The 18,537-nt window shown below is 37.8% G+C and overlaps 2 protein-coding genes across 2 annotated transcripts; one reads left to right on the forward strand and one right to left on the reverse strand.

The window, feature by feature from the left end:
* Positions 1-3,130: 3,130 nt before the first annotated feature.
* LOC145785189 (uncharacterized) lies at positions 3,131-3,556 on the reverse strand. The gene has a single exon (XM_082596882.1). It carries the CDS (start codon positions 3,554-3,556, stop codon positions 3,131-3,133), a length of 426 nt encoding a protein of 141 aa, XP_082453008.1.
* Positions 3,557-5,719: 2,163 nt separating this feature from the next.
* Positions 5,720-9,908, forward strand: LOC145785191 (uncharacterized). The gene is made up of 5 exons (XM_082596883.1): positions 5,720-5,983; positions 6,290-6,361; positions 7,896-7,943; positions 9,245-9,340; positions 9,498-9,908. Exons 1-5 carry the CDS (start codon positions 5,720-5,722, stop codon positions 9,906-9,908), a joined length of 891 nt encoding a protein of 296 aa, XP_082453009.1.
* Positions 9,909-18,537: the final 8,629 nt, after the last annotated feature.

Below are 18,537 nucleotides of genomic sequence, written 5' to 3' on the forward strand. Positions count from 1 at the left end.
CAACCTGTGGTCCGCGGGTATTTGCCTGGTGGTCCGCGAGCAAAGTCTAAAATCGTTGTTTTTTAATCCTTTGCATAAAAGTTAGTAAAAAGTTAGTAAAAGTTTTATCAAGGCGCATCCACTAAATTGTCGTCTCTTTGCTTCATTACAGCAGGCCTCAAATTTGTACTTTTTTCCAGCGGTCAAGCATGTCCTACCGGACTGGTCCTTTCAGAGGACATTTAATATCTCAACCAGACATATTGACATATTTCTATCAGTATCAGCGTGAATAAGGTCGCCACATTCGCCTAAGCACGTGCGAAACCCAGCTGAGACTTGCTTCTCTGTGACGTTTCTTTTTAACAAACGATCAATGTAAAGCAAATATTCCTCATTGTTAAAATTATAATACATATATATCCTGCCGAAAAGTTTAGACAACTTTATTTCAAGGCAACATTGCAAGGCGTTGAAATGCGGAATGGCTCGTTTCGGTGAGTCCGATTCGGTGAGTCCGATCCCTTAACATGGGATTTTTTCAATTTTTTTTAAAAATTATCGGGTACCGTAGCCTAATTATCATTGCCGTTTTAGGGTTAGAGGTTAGGAACTCACCGAATCGGACTCACCGAATAGTAGCAGACCCGTTGAAATGATGTAAAATGGCTACTTTTGCCATCAGCTCCCACGCCACTCTCATGTGATCTTTAAACCAATTGCCTATACGGTATGATACTATTATTGTTTCAGCTCCGTATTTGTTCGCGTTAAACAAACAATTGTAACAATTCAAATTTAAAATATATTTTTGCTGTATTAGCGCTATTTTTGTCAAGAATTTTGCGGCGGTCATTTATGACCGACCAATGAGTCGGCTTCGGCAGACATTCAAGGTCATGTCCGCCATGACCGCCGGATATTTCGAGGCCTGTTACAGTATGTTCGAATAAGGATCTTGATCATGAACAGCTACTGATGCCTACTCAAGTTAGCTGGTTATCAAGGGGAAAAGTGTTTAACCGACTGTTTGAGTTGAGTGATGCTGCAAGAGACTTTCTTGGAGAAAAAATCCAAGCTTGTTGCTCATTTCAACGATAGCTTTTAGGTTGCTGTTCTGGCTTGTTTGGCTGACATTTTTGAACAACTGAATAAACTTAATTCATCTCTGCAAGGAAAGCATATAAATTTAATTACGGTTCCCTCAGTGATAAAGTGTCTGCTTTTACAAAAAAATTTATCTTTGGAAGACAAGATTATTGCAGGGCAACTTTAACATGTTTGATCAATTGTACGAATTCACTGAGAAACCAGAAATCAATAAACAATTGTTGATGAAATTTATTTCTGACCATACTCAATCACTGTAGGATCAATTTAACTTCTACTTTGGTGATTTGAACTTTCAGAGTTTTTCAGGGGTTTCCAGTCTGTGAACTGACCAGTGACACTACTTTGAATATGCTGCATCCATCTGAGAGTGAGCTAGATAAAGTTTTGGGTACAAGCTTTACACGAGTATCTACAACTGTCTCAGAAAGCTTTGAAAATAATTTACCTTTTGCGACATCTTATCTTTGTGAATGTGGATTTTCTGCATTGATTACAATAAAAACAAAGTATTGTTCTCGACTTAAAGTCGAAGATGAACTCCGATTGAGTCTTTCAAGTATTACACCTTGTTTGGATATACTGTGCTCAAATATGCAAGTTCAAGGCTCACAGTAAATGCAGCAATCTTTCTAAAACCAACTACCGGTAGGCTACTGTTTATGACTTAGCAAGCAATAAGTGACATTTGTGTGTTACAAGGGAAAGAGGAAGGGGAGGGAAGTAGTGGTCTGTGATTGAGACACAATTTTTTTTAAGTGGTCCTTGAATCTCAAAAGGTTGAGAACCTCTGCCTTAGCCTACCTTTTATGCACGGCAGTTTAATCAAATTTGTTGTTATCTACAGAGTGTCTAGTACCCTGGTAGAAGTATGTGCAGTTTTGGTTTAAGTTGGATAAGATTTTACATTCACTGAATAATGCAATCCTCACATCTTTTTTGAAGTGTGGGGCAGTGTTGTCATGTTCAACTTTAACCTGTAAAGAATGAAGAAAACTGTATTACTTGCGTCTACCTCATCTTCACACAAACATTTACCTACCACCTCAGCAGATAATCAACGCATGGTACTAGTTCTTGTCTTTGGCTTTACTTTTGTCAGGTATGTAAAATTTATCAATAGAAAAGTGTCGTTTTATTAATTGTGGGCTTGTTAATTAAGATCTTGTATGGAATATGGATAGGCTTGTATGTTGATATTGGAAGCCAGTTAATTTGTTGAATGCTGTTCTTTTTAGTCTGATTGCTTGTCATATCTGATTGCCATGATAGTTTTTGAAGTACAGTCGTGGCCAAAAGTTTAAGACCAAACCGCAAATTTCGAGAAAAGCAGTTCTCCGTCCTATTTCTTGTCGTTTTTTCACTTATTTCTTGCTAACTGTATATAGGACAAAGTAATAAGCATTTATATTGTATTTTGCATCAAAATCTCAAATTTTTAATATTTGATGTGTCCTCCTTTCGCTTTGATGACGGCCTTGATTCGTCTGGGCATACTTTCGATTAAATTTTTGCAAAGTTCTTCAGGAATTTCACGGATCCAGACTAATTTGATTGCTTCAAGTAGGAAGGAATACTCGAGGGATGTTTTTCAGCAACATTATTCTTGAGAAAAGTCCAAAAGTTTTCGATAGGGTTAAGATTGGGACTGTTTCCCGGCCACTGCAGAAGAGTAATTTTCTTAGCCCTAAAAAACTCTGTTACTGTTTTTAAACGATGGCATAGGGCTCCATCTTGCACCAAAATTGTACACTTGTGCACCGACATGTGCATTATTGTGCAGTTGTAGCTTCTCTTTCATTAAGTTCAAGTATTTCTGGCCGTTCATCGTGGTTCCTGGTTTTAGAAAAATGAGTTTGGCTGTATCTTTGGTCGAAATGAATCTCCATATCATCACACCTGGTAGATGTTTCATCGTTTGCCGGGTATACTTTTCATCAAATTGTGTTCCTGAGGGTCGACGGACATTTCTTTTTCTTGCACCAAACTGTTGGACTCTTGATTCCTCGGAAAATTAAACTTTAGACCATTGGGCAGAAGTCTAGTCTTTGTGCTGCAATGCAAACAGGAGACCCTTCTTCTTCATCGCTAGCGTAAGACTCGATTTTCTTGCTGGTTTTCGTGACTTCAGACCAAATTCTACAACTAAACGGCGTCTAACAGTCTTCCTGCTGACTGGAATACCGGCTTCATTTAAATCGGCCCTGATTTGTTTGGCTGAACATGTTGGAGACGTCACCACTTGCCTTTTCATGAAGATGTCAGATCTAGGAGTTGTTTTTCTAGGACAACCACTGCGTTTTGCATCAGCATAAGTTCCTGATTTCTTAAATTTCACAATTGCCTGATGCACAAAAGTTTTTCTAAATCCAAGCTGCTTACCAATTTGATGTTCTGTGTAGCCTTCCCTGCGGAGAACAACAATTTGACATCGCTGAACCTCCGAAAGGGAGCACATTTTACCCATTTTGGGCAGATAAGTAATACAGAAAAGTGATCTCTACTGGCTAATGTTCAATTGATATATGCTAAATAATGACTGATTACATCAGATGTCGACCCAGAATAAAGATGATGCAGTTTAAACAGTATCTGATGCAGTATTATGGCGTAATACAAAAAACGTCATAAATCAAGTCTGGTCTTAAACTTTTGGCCACGACTGTATATATCTGTGTCTCTTTTTGAAGTGATAACAGAAAAAGCTTATATTAAAAAACAGCAGCTTTTAACTTTTATGCTGCACATGTTGCACTAGATTTTTGGACATCATAGGCTATTGCTGCTAGATGTTATTTTTCATGGAAAACTTCAGACCATGTAGTTAAGAATCAGATCATTGATGTGATGAAATCTCTACATTTTTATCAAACTCCAAAGTTTTGGGCATTGTTTTGTGTCTTGTATTATAATTATGTAAAGTGTAAACGAACAATCATCAAACTAATTGGTTGAAAAAATAGAATGTTGTGTGAGAATGAGAGTTTTGTTAAAACTGACATGGTTACTTAAGTTTGAGTTAATTATAATGATTAGGCTACAACTAGTGTACGGACATGGTTAATCTTTATGATATCCAGTTTAATTCTTTGGTACAGCATTGTTTTGTCTTGTTATCACAGTGTCAGTAGGTTGTCTAATTTTTAAACTACATTCTCAGACTTGTGTTGTAAATAGTTTTGTTTGCAACAGCCTTACCTTGTTGAATGTTATGGAAGCAAGCTTCTCCCAAATGTTCTTGTTAAACGTCTTCTGCTTTAAGACGTACTAAGCTTTATGCTGCAGTGGTCAAATGTTCCAATATATAGGTATCCAGGTTAAGAATATATATATATATACATATGGAATGAACTTCCAAACTTTGGTAGAGATGTACATCGAGAAGTGCCACAGTGAGGAAATTGTACCAGCTTTGATTTTTGTAGAATATTTGACATAGCCTATGTGGCATTGGTCAGAGACTTATTTTAGGTGAATACGGTAGTATACTGGTGAATTCATGTACATTTACATACGTTTAAGTTATATGCTAATATGAGTAATATTTGACTCATGAAAAACTATCTCGAAATGATCGCTTTCACTGTACATGCTTGTATGCTAGTGAGTCAGTGCAAGAATTGGCATACTGTTAAGGCTATGCTTTTTAAAGGTACAAAAGATCTAATCAATAATGGATGAGACACTGTCAGACAGAATTGAATGCTGAAGTGCAATAATGCAGCTTAGGTCTGGTCTTTAATGCCCATTGCCTGACCAATAAGGCAATAACATATTTGACATTCTATTATTGTTTTTGTTTTTTATGCATTGGCCATAGTCAAATCCATGCCAATGCTGGAATTGTACATCACAATTTAGTTTAAAAAATGCAAGCATCACACAGCATCAACATCTTTTTGGATTTCTTCCAACTTGTAAAGAATTTTCGCACAGGTCTTCCAATAATCTTTGAAAATTTGATAGTGCAGGACTTTGGGATGAGGATGCCTGACGATTTCCTGCAGTCTTGTTTTGACAAATTGGTTTTGTAACTGTGCAATATTTGGCTAAGCAAATTGTATCTCGTTACTAATTGAAATAAACTAAACACTTCTGAAAACTTTAGAAGTACGGTACATCAGCTTTGTTTTTTACATGTGTACTGCTGAATGCTGTTGTTATGTCATTATTGCATTTTTTTTATTTAAACCTTGGCAACGCATTTGCACACAAATATCAGAATATTTACATGCAACAAAATCTCGTCTAATCGAGAATAAAAACCACGCCATATTTTGATAATAATTAATCTTAACTCCTGCCCATCAGAATAAATTAAAACTTCGTACTGGTGTAAAAAAATTTCCTTCTCATATTTCTTATGCTCCCACATGATTTGCTACTCTGTAAGCACGTTTCATTGCAGACAAGATTGTCACTTTTTTTCTTTGTATCTCTGTCTTTCATTCCTTTAGCGATATTCGTTTGCGAATATTATTATGATCATTGATCATTTTCGTTAAAGCTGTTCCATTCAAATTGGTCAATTTTGAATGACGTGACTTTGGTTTACAATGGCGATCTGACGAAACTTTGGTATAGTATTTAAAAATAGGTTAATCGATACTTTGAAATGTTTTTTACAGATATGAGTAAGAGAAAAGGAGATAGGCCTCCAGTCGGAGGTACAGAGTCGGATGAAGAAGAGGAAGATTACCAGCAGCGGCTTTCACAGTCCGGAGCTCCTGTTACATCGCAACAAGAATTTCATTATAGTGAACCCGAAACTAGTCATGGGATGTATTCTGCACATTCCGAACACATGCTACCAATGGGTGAACAGTTAGGCATGCAAGGCCTATCCCAACCACCTTCTCTTAGAACACGTGGGCCAGGAAGACCGCGTATACACGTATGTAAACTGTAAAACTTAGTCTGATTTTTCAGCAGCTGTGACTTTTAATGCTGCACAATATTGAAGATGCCATCATAAAATTTTGTTGGTATTCAGTTCCTAGTCGATTGTCCGCCCTTGGCATGTCTCAAATGTCTGAGCAATAAACTGTAAGTAATATCAAGAAACGATTGTTCAAATCTAGACGTGTGAAGTAAAATGATGGATTTTACACACAATGCAATGACGCAGCGGATAGAATAGTTTACGGTCACTTCAGTTTGCTTAAACGTTACAATGTTTCACAGTTTATCTTGTGTTTAGCCTCTTAAACCAGCTGGAGTAAGCCGACCTAGAGGGAGACCAAAAGGCTCCAAGAACAAGAAGCCGCGCAAGGTACCGTATGTTCTGTTTCTTTGCTCTTGGAAGTCAAACTTAGATCTGGAATACTTTTTTCTACCCCGGCTAACAAAAGTAAAACTTCTAGATTGCATGCTAGAGAAGTTGTACCTGTACGATATGTACCTGTCATGTACGTATGCTTCTTATCTGAACAGTTAAGGATTTGACTAGAAAAATGAACTTTTATTAATTTTGCTTGGTGTTAGATGCACATAACTTATGATGTTCTGTAATCGACTTCAACCTTCAGTTCTGAAGGCTTATGCACTGTGTCTAGGCGCTAGGCCACTTATTTTTGTAGGCCATGGCATGAACCCGATATTGCAATCTGAATAGAAAGTGTTTTGGTACTCACTGAACTAATTCAAATTTTCTTTTCATTGCAAACTTAAAGCGAAAAGAGATTGTGGTAAGTTTGACGTCGTGTCGTCGAATAAAAATCTGTTACGTTTTGTTGGCGCAGCACTATCAGTTGGGGGAGCTCTTGAAAAATTGTGCAGTTTTAATTCGGATGTTAAGCCTGTGGTTTAAGATGTTTATCATGTAATTGTCACTGCCACAAATGTAGTTTAGCTAGCAGCCTACGTGCTGCCGTGCATTTAAATCTATTTTCTCTGTGACAAATTTTTCCACGATGTCTTGTGTTGCAATTATAACTCTTGCAACCAAGTAAGTAATTTGTTTTTAGTCACGCACGTCTAATCAATATTTCGGCGGCTGGTTCAATCAATATCTCGTCGCAAGATGAGGGAGTCATGCGACTGCTTTCCGATTCAGCAGTTTTGTCCTTTTTTGTGTTAATTCAATGTATTCAAACGTTTGGTCAATGCAGAACGACTGATTTGCTGGCTGAGTTACCGATGACGAACGTTTGTTTTTTAAATTAAAGAATGTATGGTCGGCAATTGTTCCATCAACGTAGGTGACCAAACTGATCTAAAAAATCATTTTTATGTTGTTTCAATGTATGGTGACGTCATCAGATGTTGCGACGTCAACCTCCACTGGCGTTTGAGCTATGTGCGAAAGGCATCGTTTGTGGGATGGGTCATTCGCATGTAAGCGATTGATTGCGTAGCAAAAATGTAGCTATTCGTCTATTCAACGTCGCCCGAGGAAAACAGACATGGAATGGTTGATTTTACGACTCTCATGATTTGCTAATGTTTTATGCAGGACTTTGTCCGCTGTTCAGTACATGCAATTCCATTGGGAAATGTGTTGCCCATCTTTAGCTAATTACTGTCCAGTGCAGTGGTAGTTAATCCCTTTGGGCATTCCGTGAAAGACGAATCTCAGCAATAGCCATACGAAATAATTCATGATTTGCGTTTGCTGTTGTATTTGTGCTCAACGTAATGAATTAGCTAATTAGTGATCAGTAAAATTTAACTACAAAAGCATCATCAACTGTGGTTGCTTCACAATGTCATTATCGGCATTAACGCTCAATAACTTCGCACCCACTTGAATCAATAACAAACGATTGAAAATTGCAGTTTTTTTTTACTGAGTTTGCATTTTTCAGAGAATAGAAAGGCCGCCGAAAAGACCCAGAGGAAGACCAAGGAAATGGGTTAGTTATTTTCTTCATTCTGGCTTGCATTCAAGCTCTAGCAAGCATGTAATATAGGCCAATCAGCCTACAAAAATGCTGTTTTTCCGCTGCTAGTCATTGAAGTGTAAAATCGTTGTGAAATGGCAGAATGAGCTTTACTGAAACATGTTTAAATTAACCAATTTATGAAGTTCTTAGTAAACATTAAACAAGACGGTTTTAATCAAAGAATTTTTAGTAGGTCATAAGCGAAATTGTAATGTGATTGTGCTATGGTCAGAAGAAAATGACTTATCAGATTTTTTCGCTTTCTTGAGAACTCATGAATTTACTTGAGAATTTTTTTCTTTACCGTTCTATGCTTTCATAGTTTTAACATGAACTGTTGTCACATCTGTCCGCAAAACACAGAACTTCGAACTTTTTTTATTGGAAAATATTTATCCACACCACACGATGCATTTCAATAGCAAAATGCATTATTAAATTCTGACTCATATTTAAATGTGTGATTGACTTTTTTAAGAATTAATTTAATTCAAGCCGAAATTGAATCGATTACATTTCAAGCTTGTGATCAACCAAAAGCCTTTCAATAAACCTTTTTCATGATTTCACCAAGTACTTAAAAATTTATTTAAGCGCCATAATTTAGATAATTGTGGCAAGATCGCTCAGCAGCACATAATTGCCGAAGCTTTCAGCCTTGATTTATGCATTGTGTTGTAACACAATGAAAGTGGTTTTCTTCCAAGTTGATATTTTTCTTTTAGCCCAAAAACTTTACACGATTGCAAGGGCACGACCCACCCAAGGTTTTGTCTTGTGGGATAATTGGCAAACTCGCTTGCAGCTATGCTTGGCTGCTTGAAAGCTATCGCTGTTCGAGAAGGATGTAAACATTGCTATGATGACTTGTCTCGAGCCTTAATTTGCGTACAAATCTCTACAACGTTTTCGATCTCTTTGCTGAAAACCGATCTTACCCAAGGGCCAAGGCGTCACCCAAAGTACCCGTCGTCATTGATGACATCATTTGTACTCGGTGGCGCGAAGCTAAAAGTTTCCATAAGCCAGCTAGGGTTGTGAATTCGGTTTTCTTCGCATGATCATTTGCGCTTCATCTACATTTTCTGAGCACAAGTGATTGTAAAATAAACAAAGCCACAGACAGCCATTACCCGGCATCTGTTGCTCTGTGTAATTGACAACCCATGTCAATCGTTTTTGTCATTTTAATGCAGTGACACATTTCTATGGTTTTGTTTAAATGCTTAATTTTCAAATGATGTAAACATTGACAGTATTTCTTTTTTTAGCCTCCTGAAATGTGGGAGGGCTTTCAACGAACGCGTGAGGCAGCTGTACAACAACAACTTAAGCATCAACATCAACAACAACTGCATCAACAAGATGTAAGAACAAAATTTGTTGCTATAAATTCTACTGTTGGGTCGATTTTTTTAATTTTGTTGCAACAAAGTGGCGCAGATTGAACGGTTCATGCCACCTTCTTTATTTACGTTTAATTTTGTTTTGGTCTGGGTTTGATGGAGATTTATTCCTGCGCAGATGCCCGGCCCAAGTCACATGTACATGGAACAGCCAGGAGAATCGATGTCCGGGATGCAACAGATGGCTCCCGATATTCTTCATCATCATCATTATATGCAGCAGCAGCAGCAACAACAGCAACATCCTGCTCTTCAGCACCATTCACATCAACATCACCAACAGCAGCAGTCACAACCTCACATGCCTCATTATATGCAATTGCCTCTCGAAACCGAACCACCTCAAGAACTTGCCATGCCTCGTCAGTCGATACCTCAAGAGCTTTCGCAGTCTTCGCAGCAAATCATGTCACCTCTGATCATGCCGGGTGGGTCCGAATCTTCCCAGGTAGCCATGGGAGACCCTGAGGAACTTTTGTGGATGCAACAGCTTCCCCCTGAAGATTTACCGCCTCACACGTCATCGTGATTCTGCGTTTGCTCTGGTTGATATCCATTTACGTTGATTCAATGTTTGCGGATTGCGTGAATGACTTCACTGTTTCATTGTTCTGAGGCCCCTCGACACCGTAGTTCATTCTTTAGGCAATCAACAAAGTTTTCCTTTTGGTTTCAGCCTGTCATGTGAAGGCGTTTTACACTGTGTTGTCGATGCATCATTCTACTGCGAATTATTCACTTCATCTTATTCAGCACAAAAGTTTTAATCGCCAAATCTCATCGAGTCGCTCTTCAGATGACTGAGCTCATTACTTCCCGCGCTTTTTCAAGCTATCTTCAGCGCGGGTCACAAGTTGCTGCATAACCTTTTTTAATAACTACCTCTATGCCTTTTTTGAATGTCGAATGCTCTACCATCCCTTGTATGGCATTCATTAGCCAAAGGCGACAGTGAGTTATCCGGAACTTCGGTTTCAAAGTCAATTTCCCAGACAGCAGATCAGTTGTTTTTACATCAATGTAAAAAATGACTGATTTTTTGTCGAGTTTGTCGCAGCTAATCATCCGTTTGTGTAATTTGTTTTTGAGGATCTGGCACTTTGTCACAGATTGACCGGACTCTGCAACAAGTTTTCTATTGGTATGCGTAAACAAATCTTATTTGGTCTATTGTCTATAGCTTGCATCAGGCCATTTTAGCAAGTGTGGCATTTCACTGCTTTATGCTGTTCGTCGAGATCAGTTTTATTGTTGTAAAATTTCGGAAATTAGCTCAGTATCGCTCCTTAGTTTTTAAGCGCACTGCTTTCTTTTTATCAGTTTTATACTTGCAAAAAAGTTCTTTTATTTTCAATTGAGAAAAAATTCAATTTCAGACAAAGCGAATTTGTGAATTTTCAGTAGATTTTGCCTTCATGATGACACAGTGCCGCGCAACTATCACCAAGTCAGCAAAATCTTTCCTATTTTGCATCGATTCAACGTTTGTAGATGTTGCGTCATTGCAGAGAGGACGACTTTTCTAGCTGGGGATAACTGTCCTTTTAAATTTAGTTTGCTAATGCATTGTGCCTTTTCGGTTGAAAAACAAAATGGCGGCTAGTCATATTTTGACGAAACTTAACAGTTTGGCGAATGTTTAGCAGAAAGGAAATGTGCTCGTATGGATTTCAGTGGCTGTTGACAGTCACTAGCAAATAATTGTTATTTTGAGTGCAATTTGTGTGAGAGTCAAAAAACAGTCTTGTTAGAATTTGAAATTTATCTACTTCCGCGGTATGCAATTTTGCTTTCAGCATGTTCTGTGTTAACTTCAACGATTTGGGTATTTTTTTCAAGAGGAGAACTCGTTCCCCCTCCCCGAAGTGCACCTGAGTAGGCGTTTTTTGGACGGTGCTACTTTGACGTATGTGTTGAAGAAAACTGTTAAGTATTATTTCTGCGAAAACGCTCAAACCAAAGATTTTTGTACTTTATTGTGTTTTATCTGTATTCTTTTTACGTTGCAACAACATATGTTTATGTTTTGAATCCAATATAAATGTTAAGAGTTTTTATTCGTTCCTGTTGTTATGATCGTCTTGTATTTAAGTGTTTGTTCTTTATATACCTGCTCAATCGCACAGTATTGAAAAGACGCTTTTTGTGTTTTTGTTGCTCACGTGGCAGTTTTTCTTGCAAAGATTTTGACGTTTTTGTTTATTTTAAGACTCACAGGCCTCGATTTTTCTTTAAACGAAGTTTCTGGAATTCTTCACATTGCCTGTCCTTCACATACCCATCACCCGAACACTTATCAATAGCTGGATAGCTTAACTGTATTTAGAAGAAAATAATTCTAGTGCTTAATGAAGCATTGTTTCGATGTGCTATTGAACAATTATCTTTTGTAGAGATGCGCCATTACATTATATTGGCATTTTTTTACAACCAGCACTTTAGCTCATATTTACGTTGATACAATGTCAAATTCAACGTTGAATAAACGTAAAAATGGACTGGTTTGTTGACGGGGGTTTATTCTTGTCTTCAAAATCGCGAGTGCCAAATGTGACCTCAAAACGACTTCCCGACAGCAAATCAGTTGCTTTTTGTTGTCTACAGACGTTGAATCAATGTAAAAAACAGCTGATTTGCGGTCTAGGTTTGTATCCAGTTTATGAGTGTAGAAGAGTCTCCACTTTCTTGATATTGTAACCAATATTTTTTGTTCCTTTCTTGTCAGCATCATTGCGTCTATGTCATCAGTGCCACTTCTTCACTCGTATTTTTATACCGACTATCACTTTTTTGTCAATTTCTTAGCCATTGCAAAAGCCACTGAACATAAATATGAGTCTTCAATTGTCTATTGAACAAACTTCAACTGTTAGCACGTGATATATACTGACATGCTATTTTATACGGATATTAGTATTTTAGTAAAGATAAATTTCTTGCGTGTCATTTCAACGGTTTCCGTCAACGACCTATCGTTCTAATTAATGCATTTCTGACGTCACTGTCATATATACACAGCCACTAATCTTGCGATGACGTAATTCGTGATCATCGCCACTGACCCCTATTTTGCCTATTTATACGCATGATCGATTTTACGAAGCAGTTATTAGGAAATTATCATTGTAATAGTGTTGTGTTTTTATAAATTACATTTCTGTTACAGATTTTGTCTCAAGACGCGTGTATTTTAGACGAAGTGTGTAAAATTAGTGTAATTTATTCAATTCACCCCGATCGTTGAAATTCGTTTATTGATACGTTGAATCGACGTCGAAACACTTGAAACTCACGATCAGGGTGAATAGTGTTAGTTTTAACCCCTACTACTGCCATGATGTCACCCACTGTGATCCCGTATTTTTCTGTTGCCATTTTGTGTCCCTCATTTGTTTTCGCATTTAGAGTTCCTTATTATTGTTGTGCGTAAATTTTATGTTAAACTGTTTCAAAATCAGTCCCTTTTTACATTGATTCAACGTCTGAAGACGTTGAATCAATGTAAAAAGAGACTGATTTTGCTAACTGGCCATCTTATCAACGTTTACGGCCTTATGGTCAAAGCTGATCGTATCTTATCCCAGTGACAACAACTGAATGGTCTATGGTCATTTCCCATCAATTCAAAACCATTATGACAAATTCGAATTTAATTTGAGTTTATGCGCTGTCACTTCTGTTTGTCCAACCCGGCTATTTTCTCAATCAATCAAAGATCTCCCTGATAAAAAGGAAATACGTACGTTTGATGGGCGCTAGAAATGTAGATCCACGCGAACCCGATTTCGCCATCCCTGCTACTTTAAACGAACAGAAGGACAAAAGTTGACTCACTCCTATTTGACATGAATAATTCAAGGCGGATATTAGCAATTTGCATTCAAACATAATCCTCTCACTTTCTTTCGACTTAGATAGTATAGTTGGAAAGCTGCATTATTTTGTCGCCTCGACATATTTTAACATTGAATTTCTGTACAATGCACCGATGCTTAATCTGACTGGTCAGTCTTCTTTCATCTGCATCTTTGGGAAGTCAGTTCATGATAACCATCAAAATATAATAGAGATTCCGGCATCTGAAAGGAGACTGAGTGTTGCGCAAGCGTGGCTCTTGTTCAAAGCAAGGGTGGCTCTATAAGAACACTGTCACAGAAGATAGATTTTTAATCGGCCCCTGTGACTTTGAATTATACCTTAGCCTATCCAAACGAGTGCATTTGAACAATCTGGCCAAGATCAATTGTTTTTTATTTTATATTTGCAAAAGGCATCTTCTTTAAAGCTCTTCTACACAATAATTGTATTTATGCTTAAACTTGAAATTGTTGGAGGACATATCTTTGGCTGATTTTTAAAAGTTTAAACCAGAAAATGGTCGTTTTAAACCTCATAGCATCAATTGCCATTCGTACAAAAGTATTTTCTTATTCTCAAACCTTGCGTTTAAGACCCACTGTAAAATTCATTTTAGTAAAACCTCCTATTGGTTCATTTACGCTTTTTATCAAAGATCATACTTACTAGCACTTCAGAAAAAATTTTTCGTCGTTTTGCTTGGGTTGAATTGCTACATTATTGCATAGGTGGTTGTACATGAGGCAGTGATCTTAATCTTATATATATAGCGCGGTGTCTGTCGCAGATAATGCTTTGCTCTCAGCGCTTTACAAAGAAGATTTTTAACAACTTTAATTTGTAAAAATTCAACATCATCTGACGTAAATGGTTTTTATTCCTCCTCAGACAACAAAATCCGCCATTTTTACATTAATTCAACGTCTGCAGACGTTGAATCAATGTAAAACTGACGGATTTTGCTGTCTCGGTCGCTGAGTTGACAGTCATCTTTCACAGTGTTAAGTTCGTATTCTGCATGATAGTCGTTTTGCATGGGTCGTATTTTTGTTCTTGAGCGTTGGCTCTGTACCACTGCCAACGCTGCAGTGCAAGCCTTTATGACAGCACCAGCATACATCAGTGTTCGTCTTTTTTCGTTTTCGGATTTTCGTCGCCAAAGATAAATATATTTAACCGGTTGGTGGCGCACCGATCTTCATGATCACTCGGGTGTTTTTGTTTTCACGAAAACAATGTCAGTTGCAAGTAAAAGGTTGCTCACAAACTCTTACTTTAAAGCTGGTGTTGGAAACAGTTTTAAAAATTTCAAACTTATTGGAAGGGGCAGGGAAATGTAACGTGGTTGCATTTCCGCTGTAGGATTTAGGTGAAAAAATTTAGGCCTTCTATTCTAAGATATTAGAATGAAACTAAAAAACAAAATTGTTTTCTTTTAATACATTAATATCAATTAAATAGGCAACTTCTTGTTTTCACTAACGGAACAACTGCACTTTATTGATCTGTTTATTTTCACTGACCACAGACCAGCAGGCTTGCGCTGTGTCGCAGTACCAAATGTCGTCAGTAGGCTATTGAGCGTCATTTCTTATGCACAACGTCTGCTTGGAAGCTGACGACTTTCGTATCTGCTCCGGAAATGCATAGATGAAAGATAAAGATTTAGTTTATCTTAGTCTGAGCTTGCGGTTGTGGAAGATCTGCGGAGACGGGGAGCTCCCTAAACCAGAAACAATATTTTTGGCTTAATTTCTAAACATAATGCGGTTTGTCAAAAGCATGTGCATTTTACATTATCAGTTGCGTTCTGTTGGAAACCAGTTTCATTCTGTTCATAATGACATGACTCAACCGCCTGCATTCGCACGTTGGTTTCCAGATGAAAAAAAGACAAACCGATGCCATTAATTATTGATTTTTTGTTTGAATCACAGACCGTAGTTTTAATATGGAACCTGTTTCAGTCTGCACTACAGATTTTAATTAATGACTCAGCTCATTTTGTGTCGACAAACAAAAATGTAAAAATGATAGGCTACTGCTTTACCATTAGCACTTCTCGTGAATTGTTTCTGTTGCTTGGCACAGCAGGTAGGCTAAATTGTAGGCTACACAGAAACAATCTGATTTTTAAATTCATCTCCAGTTATGTTAGATTTTAAATCAGTTGATACTTTTTTAGGAAGACTAAAACAATGGTTCACATCTCGGCTTTTGCAGTGCACTTCAAGGATAGCTCTTCAAGTGTTCGTGGAGTTTTTCAGGTGAGTCTGAACTTTCATAAAGTGGGCCAAGTTTCGAAACTTCTGAAAGAAACCAAATAAAAAATCTATTTTAGGAAAAAGATTTCTTCAACTTACCCAGCCCCAATAGCTCTGCTGCTTAAGCGCTTCACTTTGTACACAAAGAAACCGCAAGGATAAAACAAAATTATTTCTTTTTCAAAGTTTTCTAAACGTTTTCAGACATTTATATTCAATCTTTATCTTGAATATCCTACTCGTAATTGATAATAATTCTTCAAAAAACATTACGCCGCCCATTTTTTAATTGTAGGCTGAACATTCTTCAGTGTTTCGTTTTCGTGTCCAGTTTTTTTGTTTGTCGTATCCAGGCTTACACCCGGTGGTTGAAGATTTAGATTAAGTGGACGGGAAGGCAAGGAAGCCAATCTTCGTGTCCACCTTCAGGCATGCCTTTAAGTGTCCTGCCAAAGACGCAGCTGTATGCTCATGAGCGGTGTCGAACCGGCGCCCTTTCAATTGCCGTTCCAGGGCTCTCACCACGCGGCTATGCAGCCGACAAAGTGTCCAGTTGATGTCGAATAACAAAACAAAATTTTCTGCTAAGAAGCTAAGTTTACATGGATCGATACCTCGATTAAATTTTGGTTATGAATATCCAGTGTTGTACGCGTCAATGAAATAAATTGACGGCGTCAGCGCGAATCGCCTAAAAACTTTACGGCGTATAAATTAGGCCTACTGCTAATTTCTAGCGCTATTTTAGCCAGAATCTCACAAAACGGAAGTATTGCAACCAAGTTTAGGCTAACAATGGCTATAAATAAAGAGCAGGTTTTGTGTTTTGAGACTGTATTGTAATTAGCTAAACCTAACTTATTAGTTATTTCCTTATAGAAACACAAGTATTTCAAAACATTTGTCTGACAATCTCCTGCGTTTGGGACGCATAATGTCCTTTCCAAGTGAAAACATGCATTCCACAGCAGCGCTGAATGGTATCGGTGTGTTGTATTTCAAAAACAAGTCTTGAAAACGTTTACTCGGAAAGAGATCACTGTTTCAAGCGTGCTGTGATGGCTTAACATAATATATAAATCTTTTAACGAGGTCCACTCCCTAGGTCCACTGCACCAACATCGCTCTTTTCAGGGGCATAGAGCTCTTGAAATAAAGTATCTTCAACCTCCGGGATGACATTCTTTAATTTTTCGCTTTCTCTCGCTGATTCCTCGTTTTCGATACTGCTCACGTTGACATGAGTGATCACCATTTGGCGAACTTTTTCCGCTTGTATTCCAGGTAGCCATTCCAACCAACGCGAAAGCGGGTAATTCAAATGAGTCGCGCTGGCCAGAATACATTGTGAAACTCTCATTGTGAAGCGAGATTTTCCATGAAAACAAAAAATGACGCATAGCGCTTGACGCTTAAAATTGGCAAAATAGTTGACGGCGCTATCACTTCCGTCAACTAAAAAATAAACTGACGGCGCTAGCCTCAGCGTCAACAAAAAGTTGACGCTGTCAAATGACGCCGTCAAATTGGCGGCGTCAACGTACAACACTGTGAGTATCCCAACTGTAGGCTTAAAAAGCTATAATTGATGGTTCTTCTTGAATGAGCGGAGACAGCGGTTAAACCAGAGGCAAAATAAGGCAATTATGACCTTTTCTAAGCAAGGCCATTTTTCGAGGTTTAAAGATTCGACAAGATTTGGATGCTTTAAAACAAGTTTTGGTAAAATTGTATTGAACACTCCTTGATAACCCTGACAACTAAACCTCAATTGTACAATCAACGAAAAAAACACCACATCCCCAGGATTTCCAATTTTTGTCAGGTGGATTCTGTGTGGATACTAGAGAGCCCACCGCACCAGTTGGTCAAATAGAAGAAAATGTGTAGGCCTATGTATCATTTGTCGCTGGCTGTTGTTTCCTAAATAGCTTGAGATGGAGTGATCAATTGTTTTTAATAGCGTTACTCATGAACGAACGATGTCGGTCTAATTGTATAAATATTAAAGTTTATATGTAGCCTACTACAAATTGTGAACCTTTGTATGTGCTACTGTAGTGATTATACTTTCCAATGAATTGATACAATTACTGTTAGTTGATGACAGGCAGCACCTCGACAAAGAAACCGCAAGGTTATTCGGTGCTGCCAGTCCTTTCTTCATAATATAGGTGTTCTATTGTGTAACTACTCGATTTTTTTCGTGTTTAAAGGACAAACAAATAAAAATCTCTTTCTCACTTTCTCTTTACTAGGCCTACGAGTACTTTGTAAAGCAACGTTTTCTAGCTTCAGATTGTTAACTATACCGTAGCCTACAGATGAGATATAACTTTATATCTCCACTCTCCAGATCTTTTAAAATTCCGTTAGGTGAAGATAGGTCTTTCAATTAGCGGTTAGTTTGTAACTACGGTACTTTAAATCAAACCAGGTTTAAAACAAGTGAGTTAATAGCAGAATACACTGTGCCAAGGACGTAGCCACGGCACTTAGAAGAGCAATCGCCTCCCCAAAATTTATCTTGCTCTGTCAAAAATATGTTTTAATACAAACAACGCTTTAATGACATTTTACTGTATAATAGCCTATTACAGGTTGAATAACGTTTCATAAATATTTGGCTGTATTTAGTAGATAGCCAGCATTTTTTTAACAAACTTTTTATTTCAAACTTTAAAATATTTGTCTCGTCCCCCCAACAGTTGCTTTTGCCCCCGTTTTATGACCAAACGGTGTTGGTTTGGCTCTGGCGTTTAAGCAGCGCATTTCAGGACTGCTTTCCGATCATCGGCAGCTATAGTGGATGGAAAAATTCTTCTGCAACAACAATCGGAAAATTTCACTCTGCCAATCTCGGTAACCACTTTGAGTCAAATGCTGCTACAAGTATGCGAAACTACCAGAAATAACCCATCAGAGGCTTTGTCAGCCCGAGGATAAATATACAAAACCAACCAACCCAAAAATTTTTGTCGAGCTGCGTCACTGCACTATCCAACAAAACCTTGATCTCATAACACTACATGTAGA

The sequence above is a fragment of the Aplidium turbinatum genome, chromosome 16, assembly GCF_918807975.1.
Source record: "Aplidium turbinatum chromosome 16, kaAplTurb1.1, whole genome shotgun sequence".
Classification (NCBI taxonomy): Eukaryota; Metazoa; Chordata; class Ascidiacea; order Aplousobranchia; family Polyclinidae; genus Aplidium; species Aplidium turbinatum.

What these genes read in the sequence shown, in the direction of transcription:
- LOC145785191 (XM_082596883.1), top strand. Translation starts at nt 5,720, where the DNA reads ATGAGTAAGAGAAAAGGAGATAGGCCTCCAGTCGGAGGTACAGAGTCG. An exon ending in CAGGAAGACCGCGTATACAC is followed by an intron (nt 5,984 to 6,289) that starts GTATGTAAACTG and finishes TCTTGTGTTTAG; the next exon opens with CCTCTTAAACCAGCTGGAGT. An exon ending in GAGGAAGACCAAGGAAATGG is followed by an intron (nt 7,944 to 9,244) that starts GTTAGTTATTTT and finishes TTCTTTTTTTAG; the next exon opens with CCTCCTGAAATGTGGGAGGG.
- LOC145785189 (XM_082596882.1), bottom strand. Translation starts at nt 3,556, where the DNA reads ATGGGTAAAATGTGCTCCCTTTCGGAGGTTCAGCGATGTCAAATTGTT.